Source organism: Sinohyriopsis cumingii, chromosome 14 (genome assembly GCF_028554795.1).
Source record: "Sinohyriopsis cumingii isolate HCF-2022 chromosome 14, ASM2855479v2, whole genome shotgun sequence".
NCBI lineage: Eukaryota > Metazoa > Mollusca > Bivalvia > Unionida > Unionidae > Sinohyriopsis > Sinohyriopsis cumingii.
In genome coordinates, this window is record NC_142974.1 from 85,142,677 (window position 1) to 85,168,113 (window position 25,437).

The following is a 25,437-nucleotide window of genomic DNA, read 5'->3' on the forward strand; positions in this document are numbered from 1 at the left end:
AATACATATTTATATTACATGACTATTTAAATTTGCATAGCTGATATTAAATAGCATATAGTTATTAAATATGTTATTCCACATCGCATATCTAAAATTTCATAATTTGTAACTACTTTTAAAAATTTGAAAGATTCAATTATAGCCCACTTATAGAAATTTAATTGCCATACATTTTACATTAGTCATAAAGTTTGAAATTTGTAGAAATGCAGTCATGTGCTGAACATAACGGCTTTTGCCGTTGGAGATAATGGGATATTCACATAAGTAGCGACAAGCAGTTTAAGGGCACTTCACGGTATTTATCGGTATCTACCGCCGAGAAATGAAAGTTGAGGTTGAAAACAATATGTTGTACAGAATGTTTGACAATGGATTCTCAGATGCATACAGTTTGTGTATGTTACAGTGACATTGTATATAATTTATTTGAATGAGTTCGTGTGTGTGAGTGTATGTGATTTCGATTTTAACGTAGCTTTAAAAAAAATTCTGTCATATCGCTACGATGTCTGCAGATTGACACTTTATATTGATGTCTAGCACTGGAGCATCATGCCGCAGACATGTATCATGATGTCACACACTGTCACATTATTATGACACCAGGCCGACATGTCCTAAAGCTAGCCCCTTAAAACTAAGCGCATAGAGAGGCAGCTTTTAGTACCATTTTTAAAAGTTGTTCGTATGACTCGGTTGGGGTTCGAATCTGCGACCTCCCGCATCCGAAGCGGACATTCTGCCACTAGGCCACAGGAGCGGCTTGAATGAGTTCAAAATAACCCCAACTTGTTTCTTTTGTCCATACAGTCATATGACAATAAGTAATTCAAATAAACGATTTCTCAAATGAATATAAACAGAAGGTTAAATACATCTGCATATTGAGATTAAAACAATAAGAATAATGCGAATATAATTAATCGTTCACATCTGTCTTCATATATATCTTTACGACTCTAATACGACTCTTTATTGCAATATATCACTACGTGAAATCCCCTGAATAGAATATCGTCCTCTCATTGGTTATAATAAAACAACGTCCTGCGTTTATTTAAAACTTATTATCAGTTGGCGAATGAGAAGGCAGAATTTTGATCAGCGTGTTGATCTTGCATATTAAGCGCGATCATGGCCATATCAAATAGTAGTGTAGGACAATGGTCTGGCATTCCTTAAAATTATGACAGCAAGCCAAATTGTGGATACGCTTACAAAGTCGAATGCATGAGCTTGACATGGGTTCCAAATTTATTACGCTACGCGAAATATAGCTTGAAATATATCGCACGAAAAAGGAATAAAGTGTCCTCCCTTGCAGTTATTATATAGTACGTGTATAAAATGTAAATTGTAAATTGGTTTGACCCGTACTACCGCGCGTTAGCCAGTAGCATTGGCAGAACACCATCGTCATTTCTTACTGAAAGGTGCACTTCTGGTTTTACTTTGTTTCCTGTAGCTAGTGTTCGTATTAATTTATGCTAGGATCTGCAATTTTCATATTCTTGTCGTTGTTGTTGTTGTTGTTGTGGTCTTAACGCAATTTTCATCACACGATAGGCTAAACATGGCGGCCAGCGTATATGGGGATGGAAGAACCCGGAAACCCTTGGGAAGTTCCACCGAACAACTGGAAATTGCTGCCAGCCTTTCTCAAATACACACTTTCGCCTAGCTCGAGATTCGAGTCACCCGAAGCGAGCGAGATGAGAACATTCCATGATTTTAAAGGCGATCATCCTAGACCACTCGGGTACCTGATATTCCTTTTCTGATAGTTAAATTGTTTTTGTGTTTCTTTCCTCCCATTCCTGGCGGGGAAGTGGTGTAGCTCCCATCTTAGGGCCCCCTCTTCTACAGGTAAAAGTATGTCTGACTGCCCTGTTGGAAATTCACCAACGCTCAACCAGCATTCCCCGCCCCTCTCATTATGTGCTTCGGCGAATAGGACCACCTGGTATTTATTTACTAGATGAATTGCACGTCCTAGAAAGGGAATTAAAAAAAGAAGGAACAAATGTATAAAAATTAGGATCAGCGACTTTAAAAGACAGTTTGAACATACAAATACAAAATAAAGTTTTAAAAGATATGTGATGCCGTCGCAAGTTTCGAACTCGCGACGTCTTGATTGGCAGCCTTGACTCACATAAAGACAAATGTGGGTGCTTATAAAAGATTAGGTTGATTGCCTGTCATAGGACAGGAATTTAAAAAAATAAAACTAAAAAATAAATAAACTGGGGGAGAGAGCTTAAAAGAAGTTTGAAGATAAATATAGAAAAGTAATTTTAAAAAGAGTATTGCGTCTGCCGATACGAATTTAAAACTCGTGACGTCATGTTTGGCAGCCGGAACATATAGATTACAAATGTGGTATTTATTTGTAAGATATACCAGGGTTTATAAAATGTCGTGTTTTTGTTTTGTTTTTCTTTCATGTCGGATAAGATGCTCTACCACATATGATAATGACATCTGTAATGCAATTTATTATTTCTTTGTGGATCTCTTTGCTATGGATATCCGTTGTGTATAGTAGGTTTTTATATGAAAGGTACAATGCTGAGTTGTAATTTTTGCAGTTAATATATTTCTCTCTTTATTTGTTTTTCAGTTCAATATCGAATGTTTTTTTTAATGCGTATAAGCTTTGTTTTATATAAAGTATCATACCAGTAATTTTTTAAAATATCTTCTAAATACTACATCTCCAGTTAGCCAAACATCATATATATATATATATATATATATATATATATATATATATATATATATATATATATATATATCCATTTCATGTTTTGCATGGATGTTGACTTAATATTTTGCCAGGTTTTCATTAGGATTTCTAAATTCCACTTTATAATCTGTTTTGCTGTTAAAATCGTGGATGAAAAGTTTGTATATAGTAAACTATATTTCCTCAGTCATATTTTCTTGATCTAATTATATATTTACGAACTAAATTCTCTTGTAGAGTCACATAAATATTATTCTAGGTTTGAATTCAGTATAACTTTCAATGAATGTTTTTATCCAAGAATTTTGTGAGAACAATTTTGTATTTCCAGAGGAAATAATATCCTGAATTCAATATTTAGAAGAAAATAAAATTCGGACCAAACTGGTCGCAACATAATAAAACTTAAAGTGCTAGATAGTACAGCACGACTGGTAAGATCCTCACAGTTAGATGATAATATAGTTCACTGCTTGACCTGAGGTGACAATTAGCATTTTCCAAAGCAACTATTACCTAATGGGAAAAAAATATAATATAATATAATATAATGAGCCTTGTTTATTTATAACACTATTGCCTGCACTGACCACATATGAATCTTCAATACCTTGTACCTGCTCAACCTATTCAATCCTTCATTATTTACCCGAACAATAAGCGTGATAATAAGTTAAAACATGTAGAGAAGAATGAAGACATTTATTAGTTGTTTACATAAATAAAATGATTCTTACTTTATTCATTCATGTATACTGATACATTTGACTTCACTATAAAGCCCTTCATTGTACCAATATCTATATTATAAGACAGGTATGGTTATGAATCCCACCAGACTTTTACGATTTTATTGAACCATTGATACCTATATTACCGTATTATGATTTTAATTCCTGACTAATGAGACCTAAGTTTATAATATAATACAGTGTGATATACAAAGACTTCTCAAAATAATTTTCAAATTATTTGTTTTTCAATATTTTCTTATGCGAATAATATATCTGTAAATCTTCGCTTGTGAAAAATATATCATTTTATTTTCATGTGAAAATATGAGATTGAACAAAATACCATGCAACACTTGACTGTGTATGCATTCAAATGGTGTACATGCAGCAACAAAAATATTATTTTGTGAGCTCGAATAAATACAAAAAAACTGCCTTACATTTCAGACATGGAAATTAATGTTTGATAAAGAGATCTGAGTAGACTCAGTTCCAGGTGTCTCTAAACTTATTTTCACTTACTTCCATGACAACAAAAACGAACATGAATGAATCGACCAAGCGTTGATTTCAGAAAGGGTCAAACAGTTTACAAGATGAGAAAAGTGGAACTTACTGGAACAGATTAGGTCAAACCAATCCAACTATTTCAATAAGTCACATAGATTTATATGATCAGGCTATGAAAGTGAGATGAATTTATGAAAACGGAGTGGGGAAGAGAATATTATGTCGAAGAGTGAATTCAATCTTCGAAACTTCGATTCTGGAAAAAATGTGGTATATAATAAAAGAAAATTTTCTTTTCCTATGTTAATACCAAATATATTTCATCTTGTGATACCAAAATCTATATATATAGTAACCTATGGTTTGTCACTCATTAAATATCAGGTGTTTGGTACCACATGGTGAAATATATGTTTTAGTTGTTTCTGATGTCCTCAAGCATGCATGGAGTTAAGATGTCCTACAAACCATAAAACTGTCAAACTTTAAGATGTCAAGTTCCAAACATAGTCGATTCCAAATCCATATACCTTATTACTGAAAAGCCCTTGAACTAAAATTTATCAAGATATAAATGATTTGATTGGTTTGGTTCAGCATTGTAAGAACAATACAAATACTTTCTAGTAGTGCTGAGGAAATATCGTAACTATAGCGACTTGATCCAATGATAGGTTTCCAACCAGCATCCTATCTGCTTCATTTAATGCATGATTAGCTATGAATCACTGTGGTTCCTGTTTGTATGTGGGATGATATATTTTGCCTTTGATGAATATTAATTGCCTATTTTTGTGCACACTTCCCATTTTAACTACGTTTGCACAACTTAACCAATTACGACAAATCCCTGCCCGATCAGTTAAAGTGGCGTCTGGAAAGTCCATGTTTTTCCTAAATTCAATCATTTAGACTTTGCCGTCAGGCAGAACACTATAATAACCTCCAACTTTTTCTCATTTTCACTACAGCGTGTGAACCCTAATTACAAATGGAACAGCTAAAGGATTACATAGCGATGGACCATAGTAGGTCTTCAAAAAATACAAATTGGTGACGTACATGAAATCAAGTTCGGTCCCTGAGTTTATTATTCCAGCTATTCTTGTGCCAGTCTTGTCATCGTCAATCTCCCCAGCAAGATCCGTTAGCAGAATCAATATCTTGGATGCAAGCTCTTTCTTTTTCTCTGGAAAAGATATTTTTGGTTTATATGTATATGTATCTCTCTCTGTCTCTCTCTGTATATATATATATATATATATATATATATATATATATATATATATATATATATATATATATACACATATATATATATTATTTCCAAGTTTTTATTCTAGTAACAATGATTAAGCAATAGTGCACAAACTGTAAGATAAACTGCCTATTCATAATTGGATCAACCATTATCTCATTATCTTAGATATGTTCATACTCTGCAATATGTTTAGACCAGTCAAAATGTGCAACAACGTCTGATGTACATCTCTCTATCTCTCTTTGTGGCACAATGCACATACGATAACCAGCGTTTGGTCCCCGTTAAACGAAAATGACGACATGCACGAAATGTAAATGGTCTGATCAAAATAAATACAGACTGCACGTGCCAAGTAAGAGAAGTTTTGAAGAATTACAGAAAAGCATTCTGATTCCTTAACTTTATAAAACGTTTGCTGCTCAGTCGCAACATGATACGTCCTAACAAAAGCAAAGCTTGTTCGCAAATTCTGCAGCATTAACAAAAACAAAACAAGAGTGACGACCTCTCGTCGTCTACGGCCATCATTTCCATGCAGAAGCCAGAGTTCTGTATACGTTCCAGCTATCCATATTGAGCGGCCCACCGTCACGTACCCATTCCGTTTGAAAACATGCAGTTTTGTTAATACCTTCTTTTATACAGTTTTTGCTATTTTTATTGTTTCCTTGTTAGAACTCTATGATGTTAAAGTAGGTAGGATGAAATTGCATAAAACGAAACGTTTAGAAAAGGTAAACAATTCAAATATTCTCTAACATACAGTGACAAGTTTAGAAGAAATTACAGTTTTCTGAATTATATCCTAAATAGTCCTAAAATACATTTCACAGGCTAAATATTATACAGGATTCCGAGTTAATGCTATTGGTTTCCAAATAAATTACAATCTGTAACGTGCTGATGAACCAATAGCCTAGAATGGTGCTGATATGCAAACAGTCTCGATGTATCACAGCGATTTAATCCAATATGGGTCTAAAAAAATTCACAATAGTCCCAAAATAGTCATAATACCAAATGAAAAATATAAATAAATCATCCCTCACAAACTAAACCTGAATATAATTAAGTCTTATTTATAGACATGTTAAGGAGGAATATGCAATTCTGTTGATCATCAACTTTATGTAGAATCGTAAGACACAATAAGAAGCCAACTATGGAGGTTTAAGTTCGTTTATTTAACATTCAATGTTGTTAATAAGTTCATGTATATTGCCTCAATTATAGTAAACTGTCTGGTAAAGATCGTGAAGGCCATGCTATTCCATAAGGGAATACCAGTATCCTAAACTAAACCCAAACTTAAATTGCTTGCCTAACAGCAATACTTATCTTAATATATAATTTAGAATCATAGGTATTGTTATGCATATGCGATTTATTTGTATCTGATTTAATATAAATTTAATTATATTTAATTGTTTGTCAGTTTTAATTTTCTTTTACATTACAAGATATTGCTATGCAAATGTATTCACTAGAGATGATACATTTTTCAGAAAATGGTTTGACCTTGACTGATACTGTATAAACACCAGGTGTTGATCTGTACAAAGTACATAATTGTGTCGATTCTGCACACGTGTAACTGAACCTGCAATTATATTATCTTTCTTTCTTGATATGCCTGTTGTCAGAGTCGAATTTCTGCAACATCAAATTCATTCTTAACAATCTCTGCATTTCGCTTTTCATTTGGTAATCAAAATACGTGGGTTGTGATCCCGGAATATAGTAATCAGAAATGGGGCTGAAAATCTCAGAGTGTGAAGCAAATAACAAATTAAACGATTTCTTCACGACTATGGAACATTTTTATGTTACATGTGTACATTTTTGTAGCAAAATAATACAATGGATGATCCATTTTCATCTTCGTGAGTCAATATCCCTCCAGTATCAGCATTACATGGATCAAAAAATGTTTATATACTGATTGAAATATGTGGTACTGAAAGAACTGGTGCAACCTTAAGTATGGCCTTAATTTATCTTATGCATCTGAACATCTTAACAGACCAATTCAATGCTGTATTCCTACTCAGCAATTATATAAACATGTAAGCAGACTTTCCAAAATTATAAAACCATACCCAAACATTACATCAGTTTGCACAATTCTAGGATTGCCTTGACTTTAACTTGGCTGTCACATAACGTGCTACGATTGTAAGACGATCAAGTCAAATCACAATTTTTCCTAAACTATGTATCAAATTTGCATCACCTACTCAATCAACAATTTCCGAAATGGTTTCCAAGAGACTTTCTACTTGACGGTGCAGATGACAATGCCATTTATATATTATTGCCAATGTTGTCAATCGCTTCTTGGCAGCTGAAACGAATCTGTCTTGGTGACTCTTATCACTTTTGTTATAGTTGGCACACATGCCGATCCTTTCAAGAATACACGATAAAAATTGTTCTAACTTGGTTCTTTGAAATCATTCTCCTGTATATATTTATTTTTGTTCTTTTTTCTAACATTCCTGTTTGAGAGGATTCATCCTTTAGTGATTGTTGTTTCACAGGAGTGAAACCAACACTTTAAAAGTCATGACAAATTTTGTTCTTGTTTAACATCTCGTGGAAACAAGTGCTCATATTCACATAATAGCTGTTTTGATTCCATATGTTAGTAAGTCTGCAGATCTGAAAGTTTATGGTCCAGGTTATGCAATGTTTCCAAATTCTAAAGATTGGGTAAACCAAAGTTAATACAGTCATATTTTGTGACATCGTTTAAATCCGCAGTGTGTGGGTCAGTTACAACTAAATTGATTTAATGATTAATACGAGTATCGCTATTAACATACTCCTTTAACACATTTATGTGGCACGGTCTTTTCTGTTTCCTCTTCCGGTGAAATTTAATGATACAACTTATGTCGCCTTTACAATTTAACTATTCCGTTTGTATTTCTGTCATATCTCTACTTTGTTGTACCTAGTACAGTGATGATGACAGGGACAAAATTTTGCAAACCAATGTGTATTTAACCATTGATTAGTCTCAATGTCTTCGTGGCTAAAAATCACAAAGACACCACTTCCAAATCACTAGGGTGCTCTCTTCAGCACCAATCTCTAGCGTGTTGAGGTTAAGCGGCATATTCAAGTGCACATCGTGAACAATGTCCAATATAACATCTGAAATACAATGGAGTTTCAATTCTGAAAAGATTCAAAAACGCATTTTGAGAGAAGCTTCACAGCGTCGTTGCATGGTTTGGAAGTGAGATGAATGATTACAATCTGATCTCCGAGATCATTATTGCGCTGATGAAATTGGAAGCTCCTTGTTGACACACATAATCTACGGCCTCAGCCGCGATAATAACTGAAACTTGGCAGACGTCTTTAACATGAGCGACGATGCCTGCAATACCAGAAACCATGGATCATCGAGTAATCTTAATATAATTATTTGTACAACCGTAAGTCCTATAAACACAAATATGTCAGGTGTGGTTGCACCTTTAGGTATTTCATATTATGTTATCATTGTTTAAGTTATTTTACCGCTGACTTTTGACGTTTCCATAGGATCGGAAACAACCAGCAGTGGTTCGCCTCTAAGTCCTAATTTTAAGTACGTATTCCACATTTCTCATACCACCTGTTACAGTGATATCACGCTCTCGAACGAACTCCCTAAGCTGATTCATAGCAGTCATGCTGGTATATAAAGGAAAACGTATTGTCAATTGCAGCTTCATGTGATTCAATCCTAACATTTATTTCACTGAGTTCTGAGTCTTTTCATCAGCGATGGCGTCGTCAAGGTTGTCCATCACGATGGTGATGCTGATTTCTTGCCGGCCTACACCAGGATGATCGTGAACCCTATATCATAAATCCGGCAAAGCTAATATCGGGAACTTTTGTTACCACACTTAAGCCTCGGTCAAGCACCGTGATCGACTTGTAACTTGAGGCTAACTGAATTACAGTATTCATAATAAAATGTTCGGCCGTAGAAAATCTTGCCATCCAAGGATAATGACTTTGTATTTATAAAGTCAGGCCTCGAATTAAGAACTTCAAGACCTATTCGAAATTTCGAAGGAATCCAAATTTAGAACTTAAAGACCTGATTCACGGCATTGGTATATTAAGGACTTCAAGATCTGATTCTCAGCATTGGTATATTAATGACTTCAATATCTGATTCACATCATTGATATTTTAAGGACTTCAAGATCTGATTCGTGACATTTTTAAAATTAGGACCCGAATTAATGACTTATGGAACTGATTCACATCAATTTTGGGTCAGGTCCTGTATATAGGACTTCAAGATCTTATTCACAGTCAAGTCAGGCTAAGAGTTTGTGACTTCAAGATCTGAATCGTACCATTGCTAAATAACGATTATTGGCTTGCGTGGGAAATCACCGACCTTACATCCTCATTATAGCACCACATCGTGTGTGAATGGACACTTATCATCAGTCACATGTCAACTATCAAACCCGTTTGTACCAGCATTTTTGCGATGTAGTTTTATACAGTACTTCAATATGTGATTGTGAGTTAATTTATGTCTAATCAGTAATTTTATGTAGTGGTACAATGTCTTTGTGTATATTAGACTGGGTCTATTGAATAGTTTTATATCTTCTTAGGTATTTGATTGCGTTTTAAGATTCATCTATAAAATACATTGTAAACGTATTACCGTTTTTGCGCTCGTGTCACGTTTTTTTTTTATTAGCCCGTTTCACACAGCGCATAAATGCTTCGCTAGTGTGCTATCCTTGGTGTGTTATCAAGATTTGACTCGTTGTTAAAGTCATCGAATGGGATTAGCTTGAAGCTATGTATGCTAACATATAATGTTCCGTCATTTCATAATGGGTTGTGGGCGGTTACATAGCGTCTCTATTTTTCCATATGATTATACTAACAAATGAATATCACGATAGATGAGAGTGTGTTTTAAGCTAAGTTGACACATTTGACATACCAGGAATTCGGCAATTCTCTTAGATCTTGTCGATAAATATCGTGATCCTAAAACAGTTTCTTGTTGTCCGTCAAATCAAACATTATTTTAAACTTGATGTGTCTTTTATAACCGTTTGCCCATTTTATGGTACTTAATAGGTCCAGTAATAATAATAATAATAATAGTAATAATAACAACAGTAACTACAGTGATTATGGGCACAATAGTATTAGCAATATAAGAAATAACATTTACTTAAGAAACAGGGGTTAATGTTTTAATATACCTGTCTAATGACTGGGAGACAGCAAGGACATTTTTGTAGCTCAATATACTGATCCATAGTAATAAACGCATACATTTCATTTGAAAAAACTTGTAAGCCTTGCACGGAAAGAACGACCGACCCACGAGAAGCTACTGGCAAGGTTTCTCAAATACTCACATTGGGGCCGAGCCCGAGACTCGAGCCCACACAAACAGAGGTGAGATGGCAATGATCCAGAACAATGAGCGCTATAGACCACTCGGCCATTCGAGGCCCCAGAGACTGTTATCAATGATGTTTTTAATTTTAGGAGGCCTGTTGATTTTATAGTTGCAAGTGCACGTCAACAGCAATTATTTCTGTTATATAAAATAAGTTTTCAGACTCCCGCAGTAGTACAATTAAAGCGGTATAGTTGTATAAAATAAAGCACGAGGACATAGGGGCCGATAGAGACACAATCACATCCGAATATGTCTTATTTATATCTCTTCAAACATTTACAGTCCCTGTCGTATTTTTAAAACTTACGCAAACACCCAAAAGAGGTAACATGATAGTTGTCCCCAGATTGTATCCCAGACGAGCACATTTGCCTAATGTTCAAACAAATAATGTCGATCAATTACATTTGAAATGAAAATATTATTTTTCAGCACGCCACTATCAATAGCGAAGGAATGGCCATTCATATAAGACGACTCATCGCTCAAAAGGAACAATACTGCAATTGCACTGACAACTTCTAAAAGTCCATGTCTTGGGTCCCCTTCAGTCATTAAGCCTGAACCTTCTTCACCGCACATCCTGCTCATATCGGTGATAATAAACCCAGGGTTTACCACATTACTCAGATACCCTGGAGTCCTAAATCACAAGTCAGCACTTCCGTCAACATCTGTACGCCCGTCGTCAATTCAAAAAATGCACCAATTCAATATAATGGTTTGTTGTCCGTCAAACCTGTTACGTTACCAAATATCCACCAAAGATTCACTCGCTATAAATAACCACACTGTAAACATCGCGATGATATAAATTAAAAACTTGTTAAAGCTAGGCTAGAAATCCAGATCTCTCTCTCTCTCTCTCTCTCTCTCTCTCTCTCTCTCTCTCACACACACACACACACACACACACACACACATAAAGTGAGATATGCTATACTTACGAGAGCAAAACGTTGCTTCTATCAAACCTAGTATTGATGATCCTCGGCTTGATGGAGTTTTTAATGTGTATATCACATTTCAGCTCGTTTTATGCACATGTAATATTTTTCTTGTTAGTGATATTCGTAGGAACCAGTATTTGGGTCATATTTTGTTGAATAAGACAGCATGTCAATCAATGTAGACCACGGTAGCTAAATTCCGGTAGATGGAAAAGTGCACATGAGAGAGAGGGAGAGACATACACACACACACACACACACACATACACACATAAATAGGGTTACAGTAACATCGAGCTTTTGGTCTTAGCTGTAATCCACGTGAGTTAGAAATTATAAGTTTCTAAAATGTGTCATATAGATAACTAGTTTTCGCGAAATGATGGATGAAAAGATTTCAGATTATAAATTCTTTTCAGATGTAATGTTTTATTTAATACATGTTTTCTTTCCATGAATATGACAGTTTGCATGTCGCCATCTCCTTGGAGAGAAATACTAGAATATGTAAGGCACGCTCATTCTGTTTAAAATAATTTATAATTACAATATTTTGTTTTGACAAGTTAACATTTCTCTTCCACGTGTAAATTTAAAATCAGGTTGTATGCACAAAACAAATGTAGAACAGATAATCACACTGAGACATTTTCTATATACCCTAGCATAGCTGGTAGGTGAGACCAAATGAAGCTGCCGTTCAAGGACCATGGGATCATTGCACACGCAGAACGTTATCGGTTTAACGTACAGCCTAAGGGACACCACATATAACATTTACCAAAACAGTACATAAAGGTTTATTAAATAATTCAAAACAGCAAAGTTTCTCTTAAACTGAATGGGGACACCATTACATGATCAAGGAGACACTAAGATATACAAAGCGATTGCAATTAATTAATTAGTGCCTGCTACATACAATAACGACTTCATTGCCGGTATATAAGTTCCACTCATCAATGTACATCTAATATCCCGGGCACGTATTTGGACAACTCGCAGTAGTACCAGTTGATATCGTAGCGACATCCTACACTATTAACACTATAAAGCAGCCGAATGCTTTCTCCAGTAGAAAGCACTATGAATATAACGCACTAAAGGTGTTTTTAAGTTCCAACATAACATGCGCTTATTGTGAATAAGGTTCTAAAAAGAAGAGGCATTGAGAAAAGACCAGGTCAACTATATTTATTCATGCTTAATCCATCGTCGGCGAAACTGATCATCAATTTCGATGTTTCTGATGGTGAAATATATTTCGCATGCTGCAAAGTTTTCTGTGGTAACAAAGATTGCTCAATCACAGTCTATTGTGATACTTGACGTAGGGATAGGTACTCAAAATTTAAGTGCTTCTCTGACAGATGTATTAGCCGGTAAATATATCTTATAAACAACTAGTTTTTGCAACAGTCGTCTGTACAAAACAGTGACAAGTCTTGTAAACGAAGATGCAGCTAAAGTGCAGTTAAAGCCTTTTTGTCTATGACATTTGAATCATACAAATCTTGCATACAAATCTAAAACATTTTCTATTATATATGTGTAACGCCCCACTCTTTATAATGAGCGTGGGTTGATTGGCGGATTGTACATTCTATCAAGGTGTCCGCTTTATTCGGTTCTTGTTATCTATGCGATAATCGCGCTCGGTGTTATCGCCCGGATAGGGTAAACGTATACGTAAAATAGAGATCTGAACAGACATATAGAACATAATGTCTCAAACCCCCGTACATAAAAATATAAATTTAATCAATTACATAAACTATGGTGATAATACAATAAATTAGGAAGATACACTTCTTTTTGGAATAAATCTTTCACCGAATTTTAGTCTAATTTTACTGTAGCTGTTATCTCTCCGTTTTCTTTTAATTTCCTTCCCTTTCCTTTTTCACTCCTTCCTTCTTACTGTTTTGCCTCCCTTCGACCCGCAAATGTAACGTAGGTAGCTCGATATGTAAGCATGCTGATACACAAATACTTGGATAAATCAATGCGTAGGTACATTTGAGGATACGTCTGCAAATACGTCTGAAGAGCTATTTTACCCTCGTGCTTCAAGCGTGTCTCGCTACTACCGCCAAAACTGTGTCCGTCGACCATCCAGACATCGTGTCCCTCTGATAAATATTTTACGAGATAATGTCTTCCAAAATCACCCTCGAAGTCCCCTGTACCTTTACTCTTGCTGCCAAGCTTAGACTAATTAGGGTTTTCGATGATGGGAATGTTTGCAGCTATGACATTTCCTGTACGAAACACGCCCCTTCTTAGCGTAACCGGTCAGGATCAAATATATGTTTACCGCCTTTTGTATCTAGGTACCAAAATGGCATTGAGCTTGCCCTAGGTTTTCGATGAAATATTTCGGGAATTTTTCAAGTTGAATAGTTCCACTATGAAATCAAGCTTTAACCGTCCTCTCTCTAGTCGTCTTGCTGTTAAGTAAATAAATGCTTAATTAATAATCTCTACCTCTACCGACCAGACATTATAAATCATTCCAGCATATTGATTTAACAAGCACCTGTCCCCATAAATCTAACTAATTGTTCTCTGTCCAAAACTAATGTGTTATTCGTAAATCGACATAAATTTGCCTCGCACAATATGTTTTGCACGTGTCTATTTGCATTTCGGAGACACACGATTGTAATACTACTACTACAACTACTACTCCTACGACTGCTAATAATAATAACAGTTACAATGATCGCGCTAGGATTAATTTTATAGGAAGTAAAACATGAGGAAACAGGGTTAGAAAAGGTAAACATGAGATCCAAAACCTCTGTTTCAAATATCTTCAAACATTTACAATGTTTTGGGTAACAAGCATTTATCCAACCAAAACGAGAAGCAAATAATGACCGTTATCATAATAGTTGTCCATGTTGATACACATAATACCTGTCAACTATTTTTAGAATGAAATTATGAAGTTTTCAGCAGGCCACAATCAACCACTAAAGAAGTACCATTCGTGACAGAAGACACATCACTCAAGAAGAACAATATTGTATTGATAATGTCAAAAGCTTCCCTCAGTGTATGTTCACGTCAAACTATTATACTGTCTTCGCACACTTACTTGAGCATATCGGTGTGAACTAACACTTGCTTTATCCCAGCTAACCAGCTCGACATGGGTCCCAACTTGGAAGCCAGTACTTCCGTCAACATCTGTACTGCAGCGTCGATACTCAATATGCACCTCTTTGGCCTAATGGTTTGTTAGCCGCTTTACTCGCCACATTAGCAAAAGTTCACATACGTTTCTCTGTAATAAACTTCCTCCCCAAAACCTGTGCAACGATACACATCGTATCAGATTAACGTCCAAACGTATGCTGGTATCTTCATTTGTATCCAAAATGGGACCCAATTCAGCACAACCGTAATATTGACAAGTGAATCAATCATTTCAAGGCCCTCAATAGCTAATTTTGTGACCTTCCAATCTTCAGGATTTACTCGAACCGTCGATATACCATGTTCTTTCCTTTTAAGGTTCTGCATATTTTCTTGCACGATATTTAAAGGAATGACCTGTGCCCCATGCCTGTGAACATCTTCAGCTTTTCAGCGTCCAATACCACTTACGGCTCGAGCTGCTTACGTTATCTGGCATTTGTAACTCACATTATCCTATTTCAGACACGTAAAAGTCGCTTCTACGTAAAACAAAAATGTATCGGATCTCGGTCGCTTCAGTTTTGGTAAACCAACCCAAGTGATATCTTACGAGAATCGAAAACTAGTAGAACATAGAACATGTTCTCAGGTACAATGAAAGTGGTCTGACTTCATGCACTCATGCACAAATAGATCTGGAGTTACTATATTAAGTCAAATCAACGGTTGTATTTCAGCATATATATGTTTATATATATATATATATATATATATATATATATATATATATATATATATATATATATAAGCATTACGGTTAAATATCTAAGGGAAGTGGAGTAAGAAAGTAAAATAACCTCTTTTATAACACTTGCTTAACCATTAATTCCCAAAATAACGATACGCAAATAGTGCTAATCGGAGCTGTTTTAATCCTACCTCCATAAGCAAGAATCAGCAAGTCCAAACGTTGGGTGAAAGTGAGTAAGAAAGTAAAATAACCTCTTTTATAACACTTGCTTAACCATTAATTCCCAAAATAACGATACGCAAACAGTGCTAATCGGAGCTGTTTTAATCCTACCTCCATAAGCAAGAATCAGCAAGCCCAAACGTTGGGTGAAAGTGAGTAAGAAAGTAAAATAACCTCTTTTATAACACTTGCTTAACCATTAATTCCCAAAATAACGATACGCAAACAGTGCTAATCGGAGCTGTTTTAATCCTACCTCCATAAGCAAGAATCAGCAAGCCCAAACGTTGGGTGAAAGTGAGTAAGAAAGTAAAATAACCTCTTTTATAACACTTGCTTAACCATTAATTCCCAAAATAACGATATGCAAACAGTGCTAATCGGAGCTGTTTTAATCCTACCTCCATAAGCAAGAATCAGCAAGTCCAAACGTTGGGTGAAAGTGAGTAAGAAAGTAAAATAACCTCTTTTATAACACTTGCTTAACCATTAATTCCCAAAATAACGATACGCAAACAGTGCTAATCGGAGCTGTTTTAATCCTACCTCCATAAGCAAGAATCAGCAAGCCCAAACGTTGGGTGAAAGTGAGTAAGAAAGTAAAATAACCTCTTTTATAACACTTGCTTAACCATTAATTCCCAAAATAACGATATGCAAACAGTGCTAATCGGAGCTGTTTTAATCCTACCTACATAAGCAAGAATCAGCAAGCCCAAACGTTGGGTGAAAGTGAGTAAGAAAGTAAAATAACCTCTTTTATAACACTTGCTTAACCATTAATTCCCAAAATAACGATACGCAAACAGTGCTAATCGGAGCTGTTTTAATCCTACCTCCATAAGCAAGAATCAGCAAGCCCAAACGTTGCGTAAAAGTAATATCACAACTGAGAATGAGTTGTGCGCATCTGCAGACCAGACATAATGCAATGTCCTCAGGTGCCTGTCCTAAAATTGCACCACGTGAGCAACATTGAACCTAATATGCACATAAAGTCTGCATCTCATGTTCCCAGTTTTGACTTTGAAAAGTTGGGAGAAGATGGAAAATAAATCAAGTATAGAGATGAATACATGCTTATTATTAAAATAAAAGTTATAAATGGGTAGAAAGATATGCAGCTTCTGCAAAGAAATATACGTTTTTTGTTAAGACATGTATTATGGTAAGTATATTTGATTGCTGCTAAGGTACACACTTTTTATCTTAATTGTCGCTAAATCGTTCCAGACAGCAAATAAGTATTATTAAGTGATATCATTACGACTAAAAATTGATGTGGTTGGTATACACCATTGCAAACGATAACTTAGCAACATTGATATTCAAGGACAAAAACATCTGCATTTATTCAGTTCATTTCTTGGTGAAAGAGAATATATATTTTTTAAAAATGTAGAACATCCGATTGAAACATTTTGAGTAATAACTGCGTGGGAGCCTACCTAATATCGAGTTTTGCACCTGTTTACGATAATAACCGAATACAACCGTCGACTACATCCGGTATGTAGTGAAAAGAAAGCGTGTCGTCAGAATTTGAACTCTTGTAAACAATGGCCGAGTTGGTATATTCATATTATGGAAAAGTCTTCAGAAACTCAACACGAAAGCTGCAAGTGAATTGTCCCTCGAAGATGTGGAGGTAATAAGCTCTGAAGAAGCTGATAATGGTGTAGAAGCGGCCGTCGGTACCCAAATTAATCCCTACCGGATTGAACCCTATAATTTCAATACTGTCGAATCCGAAGTTGCAGATAAAGATGACGAAGAAAGACGAGATAGATTGACAGACAATTCATGGCAATTGTTTTTTGAATATGTTCACGGCCTAAGTTACGATAAATATGTGTATCCGACGATATGTACAGGATTGTCCAACAGTCTAATTTTCCTTTACAAATTTGGATTTTTTCTCACCTGTAATAAAGGATGTGCAAGTGTATATCATTTCATGGATAGTGACGTATATATAGGTTGATAAGTGAAAGGTACATCGTATCACAGTTGTAAGTTTTGAAAACCTGTGAACAAGTTTATATGATTTAGAATTACTTAAGATTTCTAGGAGAGGAGGTGATCTTTTGCACAATTGTTGGAAAGGTAGGCTATTACCCTCATGACATCAAGACTGAATTCCTATTCTGTATGCTGTATTAGAAGTTAAAATTTATAATTTATAATATGTATGCTGATAGGTGGTTTTTATCAACTATGAAATAAACCATGTTTCCCCCTGTGGTAAGCATCTTCTTGCAACTTCTATTTTCTTTCTATTTTCTTTCACATCTAATTTAATTTTTTTCAGTGGTATACTATACGATTTACCTGTCCCTGACTTTAGTCAGTTTGTGTCATTTTACTGTGCTAACGATGTTTTCATGTGTTCATAAATATGAGTTTACATTTTGAAAGCACAACACTATGCAGTAAAGAAGAAAACTCTGTTTTAGGTGAAATTGTGGACATTGTTTGATAATGCCCACATCAGGAGAATGTGTATGTTTTTGTGACACAGAGAAGGTGACAAGTGTCCGCAATGAATACCAAGGGATACAGTGTATAACACACCATCCAGTGTTCACTCCAGTTTGTCTCGACATCCATGTTTTAAAAGTTCCATACTACCGGTAATGACAACAATTTGGAGAACATCCAAAACATGGAAATGAGTAAGTAAAATGTCTAATCAATTTCTCATGTTCTTTTGTTTTCATAAATTTTGCTTTTATGATTTATGAATGACGTAATATTATTAGGGTTATTAATACAGCAAATAAATAAACCACTTTTTCAAGTCATTTTATGACACCTTGGATTGAACCCCTCTTATGGAGGCCTACACTGGCTAACCTTTATACCAGCGATACTGATCAATCATGCCAGAAAAATATATATATACAATAATTCACTGGGTCACCAATAATACTATCTATTAAAACTTTTGATTTACAAATTTGATCTAATGCATAAAGCATATATATATATATATATATATATATATATATATATATATATATATATATATATATATATATATATATATAATAATAATAATAATAATATTAATAATATTTTTCACATGATGAAAAAAGTAATGAATATCTGATAACAATGCAAGGTTAATTTCGTTACTTAATTTTCAAATTAGTTTATTATTATCAATTACTTTTGTACATTGGGGGGTGGTGGTTGTAGTCTGGGGCACAAATTATACCAAAAATTTATTTCCTTTCTAATTTGTACGGAATAATGGAACATATATGATTGACGATATTGACTACTAATGACAAGCTTTCAATTTATGAGCGCACACATTAAGACAACATGAAAAATAAAATCAATAAAATTAACTATTAAGATGTTCATATTGTAGCAACTATTCATTGACAAAATGCTCAACATTATTCTCTCTTTCTCTCTCTCTCTGACGTGTAATGAGGTGTGTATTGCATACAGCAGTGTTACAACTTGAAGCCTAATATGAAGTACATTTGTTATAATGTACACTACCCTTATACGTATTCTGTAGAACGTTATCTGTTACGTGTTTTTGCTTTAATAATCAATATTAATAATTTGACTGAAATACTTAAAATGATAATGTTGTGCAGATGAATATTTTTTTAGCATAAAAAATATATATAAATATTTTAATTAGAACAAGCAGGAAATGTTTTGTTTTCTCTCATAAATATGTACCTTACTAAGTATGATTACGTCATTTGAAAGAATATCAAGATAGTTCGTCTAAATTAATTTGTTTCTTCTGTAAAACTTATCTTACTTAGTATCTAATTGTTTTTTGAAGAGAAATAACATGCATAAACTATTGTTACGTTGGGCCGAATTGTCTTTCGAGTTGGGCTGAATTTTCTTTTGGCTGAATTTTCTATAATCTGATATACATGATACAACTTTCCCATCCCTCCCCATTTCGATCCCACAGATTAAATCCATATTTTAAGGTAAACATATTTTTTTTTTCTGAAAAAGAAAGAACCCTTGTCCCTATCATCAATATTTTGGTTGCATTCGTATGCAACACAGTGCACCATATGTGTTGTACAAAAGCACAACGTAGACATTTATGCACAGGGGCTCATTACAAAGAAAATTTGGAGTATCCGCCCTTGAATCAAAGGATGTGGGTTCTAATCTTTAACAATGTGTTATATTGTCACTGGTTAGAACACACATCCCTTGATCGAAGGACGGATACTTCAAATTTTCTTTGTAACGAGCCCCTGTGCATTTACGTGGGGAAACTAAACACTTGAATGGCTAGGTTGAATAGACGGGATAAATGTACGTCATATCTGGTTTTGGCACGCGGAAACTACCGATTGTTTACGGAGATTTCCGAATAATTGTTTCATTTAAAAACCTGGAGTTTTAAGTCTGTTTTAACATTTCTATGTGCACATAACAAATTCGTTTTGTTTATAACTATATCAATATCACGCGTTTGTACAATATGGTGGCCAGTGACCATGAACACATATTTTGCCTTTACTGTTTGAATTTAATAATAAAAAAAATATTATAGGTATTTTCAGTGATATAGGCCTTTATGTCCTATAATTACTAATGTATATTCTTGGCATACGTTTAATCAACAAGGATGTTTCTGACAGTGTATTCTCCTTTCTTGTACTTTTGGATATTTATATCCTATTTCAAAGTAAATAAAGATGCAAATACAATATATAATTCTATCAGAATACAGATAATTTATTTTTATAGATACTTGCAAACATTCCAAAACACTAAAAACTGTTATACAATTTTACATTGTAGGATATCGTAAAATCAGATCAAGATATCTATGATTTAACTTGAAGATGAATATACTGGACTATAAATAAGATACTGAAAACCTGAATCAGTATTTGTTTATATGCAATAATATGAAAGTGACGTTGAAATCACTCCATGATATAAAATAACAATCATCTTTGGTGCAAGTAATTGATCACATAGTGGTATCCCTCCAGTGCTGAAGCTTGACAGCATTGGTACATATTTTCTCTTTTGTCTGCTGGTCACACTCGCTTCAAGCTTTCCAAAATCTATACGTTATACAATATATTCATGAAAGCTTGGTTTGTGCTATCTTGCATCAAAATTAAAGTTTGCTCTAACAACAATGTCTCTAAATTCAATACATTCCTTGACCAATACAGTTAAATGAAAGACACATACCTATATGACATGTATTTCATAAGATGCTTTTGCATACCAAATATCATTGATCAATAAGAAATAGATCTACTAATTGAACAATCTTGATGGACTTAAATGATTGTTGTCAAGATACGGCTTTAAAAAATGTTGAACATGCCAACACCACCTCCACTGAAAAAATCATATTACAAAATTGTAAAATGTATACTATATTTTGTGTTATTCAGATTATTATTAATTGCGGATGGGAATATACATCACGATGTTTGTAAATATCCTATGTAATCTGATTCAAACATGTGTCCTACAATGAACAACATATATGTTGGCCTTCTAAATCTACCAGCAGAAAGATATTTCTATTCACATGGTCAAACAAAGTTGAAGGCAACATGAAAATTGTGAGAATATTTATCAACTGCTTTTATCTCAGTTTTTGATTGATTATATATTTACTGCATTTGTTTTGAAAACTATGAAAGAACGTTCAATATCGTACAACAGGAAATGTTGGAGTGACTGATCTGTTGAATGTCATAGATTTAATATGGGACATGTCGTTAAAACTCACCCTGGAACTTCTCTCCTTAAATAGCTTCTTCTTACTTTCTTTGGCGGTTAAACTTAACAAGTTACTTCCTCAGTTGGTGACAACATTTGAAGCCTATACAAATGATGCTTTGGTTTTCAGTTTCCTTCACTCAGCGGAAAGACAGGACATAATCATCATTGAGTTTGACTTTCATTGGTGCCCTACCCATAAGCTCAACATCAAATCTATACCTAAATGGGAAACATTCTGGTGTGAAATGTAAGGTGTAAAGGGCAGAAAACTTCGTCGGACCATCCCAGTTTGTTCTTTTGATTGTTACAAAATATTTCCAACTGAGGCGAAGTGCTTGGTCTTTCGGAAAGCAGATATTTTTATACAAATTTCTCTTCACGGTTTTTTCATTCGTCCCTCCTAATATGACTGCTCAGACGGCCTAGTGGTTGCAAAGTTCGTCCCAGATTCGGGAGGTCGATGTTCGAATCCTGGCCTAGTAAAACCAATGACTTATAAAAATGGTACTAACAGAGAGAGACAGAGAGAGAGAGAGAGAGGAGGAAATTAAAATATATCACTACATTTCCGTTTGTTTTTCTGTTGGAAATTTGAACCTAGATTGTTTATACAAGAAGCAACAACAAAACAAATCACCTATGGGGATGGGACATGTAACTGTATAGACTTAACCAAATAAACAAATATAGAAACATAACTCATACACAAAGACACTACGGACAAGGGAATGTTCACAACAGGCTGCGTTTGTGTTATGCTTGTGTGCGCTTATGCGTGTAAGTGTGCGCGCGAACTTTTGTGTGTGTATTTTGTTTGTGTGTGTGTGTGTTTTGAATGCGTGCGCACATACGTTTCTATGTGATTGTGTGTTTCTATATTTTACTTAACAAAATCCAAATCTATTAACAACAAAATGTGTGTATGTGTGTTTTATATGCGCACTTTCGTTTGTGTGTGTATGTCTGCATTTGCTCGCTCCTACATTTATGTTTGTGTGTTGGTTTACTTTCCTTTAAAAAATCCTATCCTGTAACAATAAGTGATTGTATGCGTATTTATATAAAAATATTTTCCAGTATCCGCAAAAAGTTTAAATAAAATTTAAAGGTTTATTTCCTGTAGAAACAGCCACGAAAGGTTTGCTAACATAACTGTTTTCCTATTGTATTTGTTTGTCTTGTCTATGTTTTGTATTAGCCTTTGATAAAGACTCCTTCAAGAGTCGAAAGCGCTCAGGCCACTTAAATACAAGTCTCGCACTGTTTGTTGACAGTCTATTGCATTTATCGTAATCAATCCCTGACACACGTGATCCTTTGCTGGTTCCAGTGCACTTGAAGGGACTGCTGTTTGCTATATGATATATATATTCCTTTCGTGTGTGTGTCGGTATCTGTGTCTCTGTCTTTGTGTGCCGACAAAGAAGAAAGATTACACGAGGTAATATAAAGCATAATTTTATTTTAGGACAAATATCCCATAATTAAATTTATATAGATTTATACTAATTATACGATAGTAAGCTTGAGTCATACTCTCCTTTCCTAATGGCGGACATAATTTTCAAATCCATTCGTATAAAAGTTGAAAATTCTTTGTTTTTAATATAGACCGACATTATAAGATTGAAGAAACAAATAGGATGGAAACAGGAAAGAAGGGACAATGTTCGTTATACTTTCAAGCAAAAAACTTGTTGGTTTCCTAAAAAAACAATGCTTTTATGCCAATTAAAAATCTAGCAATAATAATAATAATAATAATAATACGAATAATAATAACATATTGCTATATTGACAGTACAGAAGCAAATGTAGTAGTTATGTAAAATCTGAGGTGAAAATAGGGTAAATCAATACAGAAAATGTACATACATGTACATCCCCATTTATTTCAGCTCACAATATTCACATGCTGTTGATATTACAATGATGCAACACCAACCAGAAAACGAAATGCGCATTATGTTAGGTCCTCCATCATGGTGACGACCTTTTCCAAAATTGTATACAAATAATATCGGTCAGATTCTTGCATTGGCGCTGTTACGTTTTTAGCAACCCTCCATCGACCACTAAGGAATGGCCATTGATGTAAGAAGACTCATCACTCAAGAGGTACAGTATTCCATTCACAACGTCAGAAATTTCTCCTATTCGATGTAAGGGTGTCCGTTCAGTTATAATGCGTATACCTTCCCCGCCAAACATTTTCATCATGTCGGTGTTAACCATGCCCGGACTTATCCCGTTAACTCGGATCCCCTTGGGTCCCAACTCGCAAGCTAGCACCTGCGTCAACATCTGTACTCCCGCCTTAGATATACAATACGCACCTCCATTGCCAAATGGCTTATTAGCGCCAACACTCGCCACATTTACAAAGGTCCCGCTACGTTTCTCTGCAATCAACTTTCTTGCCACAACTTGAGCAACGTTTAAATACCCTTTCAGATTAACGTCCAAAATTAGGTTGATATCTTCTTCACTTGTGTCCAAAATGGAAACAAGTCTCATCACGCCAGCATTATTGACCAGTAAATCTACCGTTGGAAGACCTTCAATGGCTTCTTTCGTGGCCTTCCAATCCCCCAGGTTTACTTGAACTGTAGTTATTTTAGGAAATTGTTTTTCGAGATTCTGCAGGTTTTCCTCTACGATATCTAAGGCAATGACCTTAGCACCATGTTCTTGAAGCGCTTCAACAGTTGCACGGCCGATTCCTCTTCCTGCTCCAGTAACTAGAGCTGTCCTGCCTGCAAATCTCAAACTGGATGACATTTCAACCTGCAACATATAATTCTGAGTTACGCAGCAAAATATTCTGATTGAGGCAATGGTGACCCTGAAAATGTATTGCTATCTTGTTGTTTATGAAGATTTTGGAGCTGGAAGAACTAGGCTATATGGTTCCTTAGTGCGTATGGCATTTAAGTCTGGGTTTGTGCTAGGTATATGTTACATTTCCTATTTTAGTCCAGTAAAATTATTGCTACATAAAGCAAAAGTTCAGGGTTTATAATGACAACCCACTTGACATCGTGAAAGAATGTCAGATATACATAATACCAGTAAAAAGGGTTGTTAATTATAACTTAATTACAAGCATACATATAAAGATCAATTAAGATATACTTAAGTAAAATATATTCTCATCTTACCATTTCCAAATCATTTTTTCACGCAACACTTATTTGTTAAAAGCGTTTTGTCAGGTATTATCGACTCAGTTCAAAAACGTGTTCTCACAGCTAAACGAAAGATCTAAGTTATATATCACAGTTCTGAAACCTGTGTGCACAATGGAGTTAATGTGTCTTATTCTGGATTGCATTTTCGGCTCTAAAGTGATGTGACTATGATATACCAATGATAATGTCATCTTAAATACACATATACTTACAGAGGAAAATCTTTTTCTGCAGTTTTCTTCGTATGCGTTGATCTTGTAACTGATGGAATCTTTATATATCACACAAGCGCTCGTTCTCTCCACAAGTAAACCTTTCACATTAAAGCGATACATTTTAACACTGTTACTGTCTTGCATAGAAAAGGTATATACTGCATGCACTATTGAACATCACAGTGTGTATGCGATGTAAGTCACGGTAGATAAAACCGTACTAACAAATGTTACCACAAATATAGAACATAACTTATGAAAAAATAGATAATGTATATTACGAATGTCAACATGATACATCAACTACATGGATACCGGTCTTCTATTTCACTCTTTTTCGCACATTTTTTCTTCTCTCTATCTCTTTTCCTCTGTCTATTCCATAAAAAAATGGGAAAGGGGGAGAGAGAATGATTTAAATTATAAGAGAGAATATGGAGAGAGTCACCAAATAATGCATAAAAAAGAGAAGGAATGAAAGGAAGGGCAAAT

The 25,437-nt window shown here is 34.7% G+C and overlaps 1 protein-coding gene and 1 long non-coding RNA gene across 2 annotated transcripts in view; both read right to left on the reverse strand.

Moving 5' to 3' along the window:
• Positions 1 to 937: 937 nt before the first annotated feature.
• The window catches only part of LOC149784283 (uncharacterized), a 61,871-nt gene continuing 37,371 nt past the window's right edge, over positions 938 to 25,437 (reverse strand). The window contains exons 2-3 of the long non-coding RNA XR_016414126.1: positions 5,062 to 5,188; positions 938 to 1,998 (exon numbers count right to left, since the gene is read on the reverse strand). This is a non-coding gene — a long non-coding RNA (uncharacterized LOC149784283). The remainder of the gene's footprint in view (positions 1,999 to 5,061; positions 5,189 to 25,437) is intronic.
• Positions 23,412 to 25,139, reverse strand: LOC149784284 (L-xylulose reductase-like). The gene is made up of 2 exons (XM_089932303.1): positions 24,943 to 25,139; positions 23,412 to 24,326 (listed from the first exon to the last, which is right to left on the reverse strand). Exons 1-2 carry the CDS (start codon positions 25,087 to 25,089, stop codon positions 23,586 to 23,588), a joined length of 888 nt encoding a protein of 295 aa, XP_089788429.1. The 5' UTR covers positions 25,090 to 25,139; the 3' UTR covers positions 23,412 to 23,585.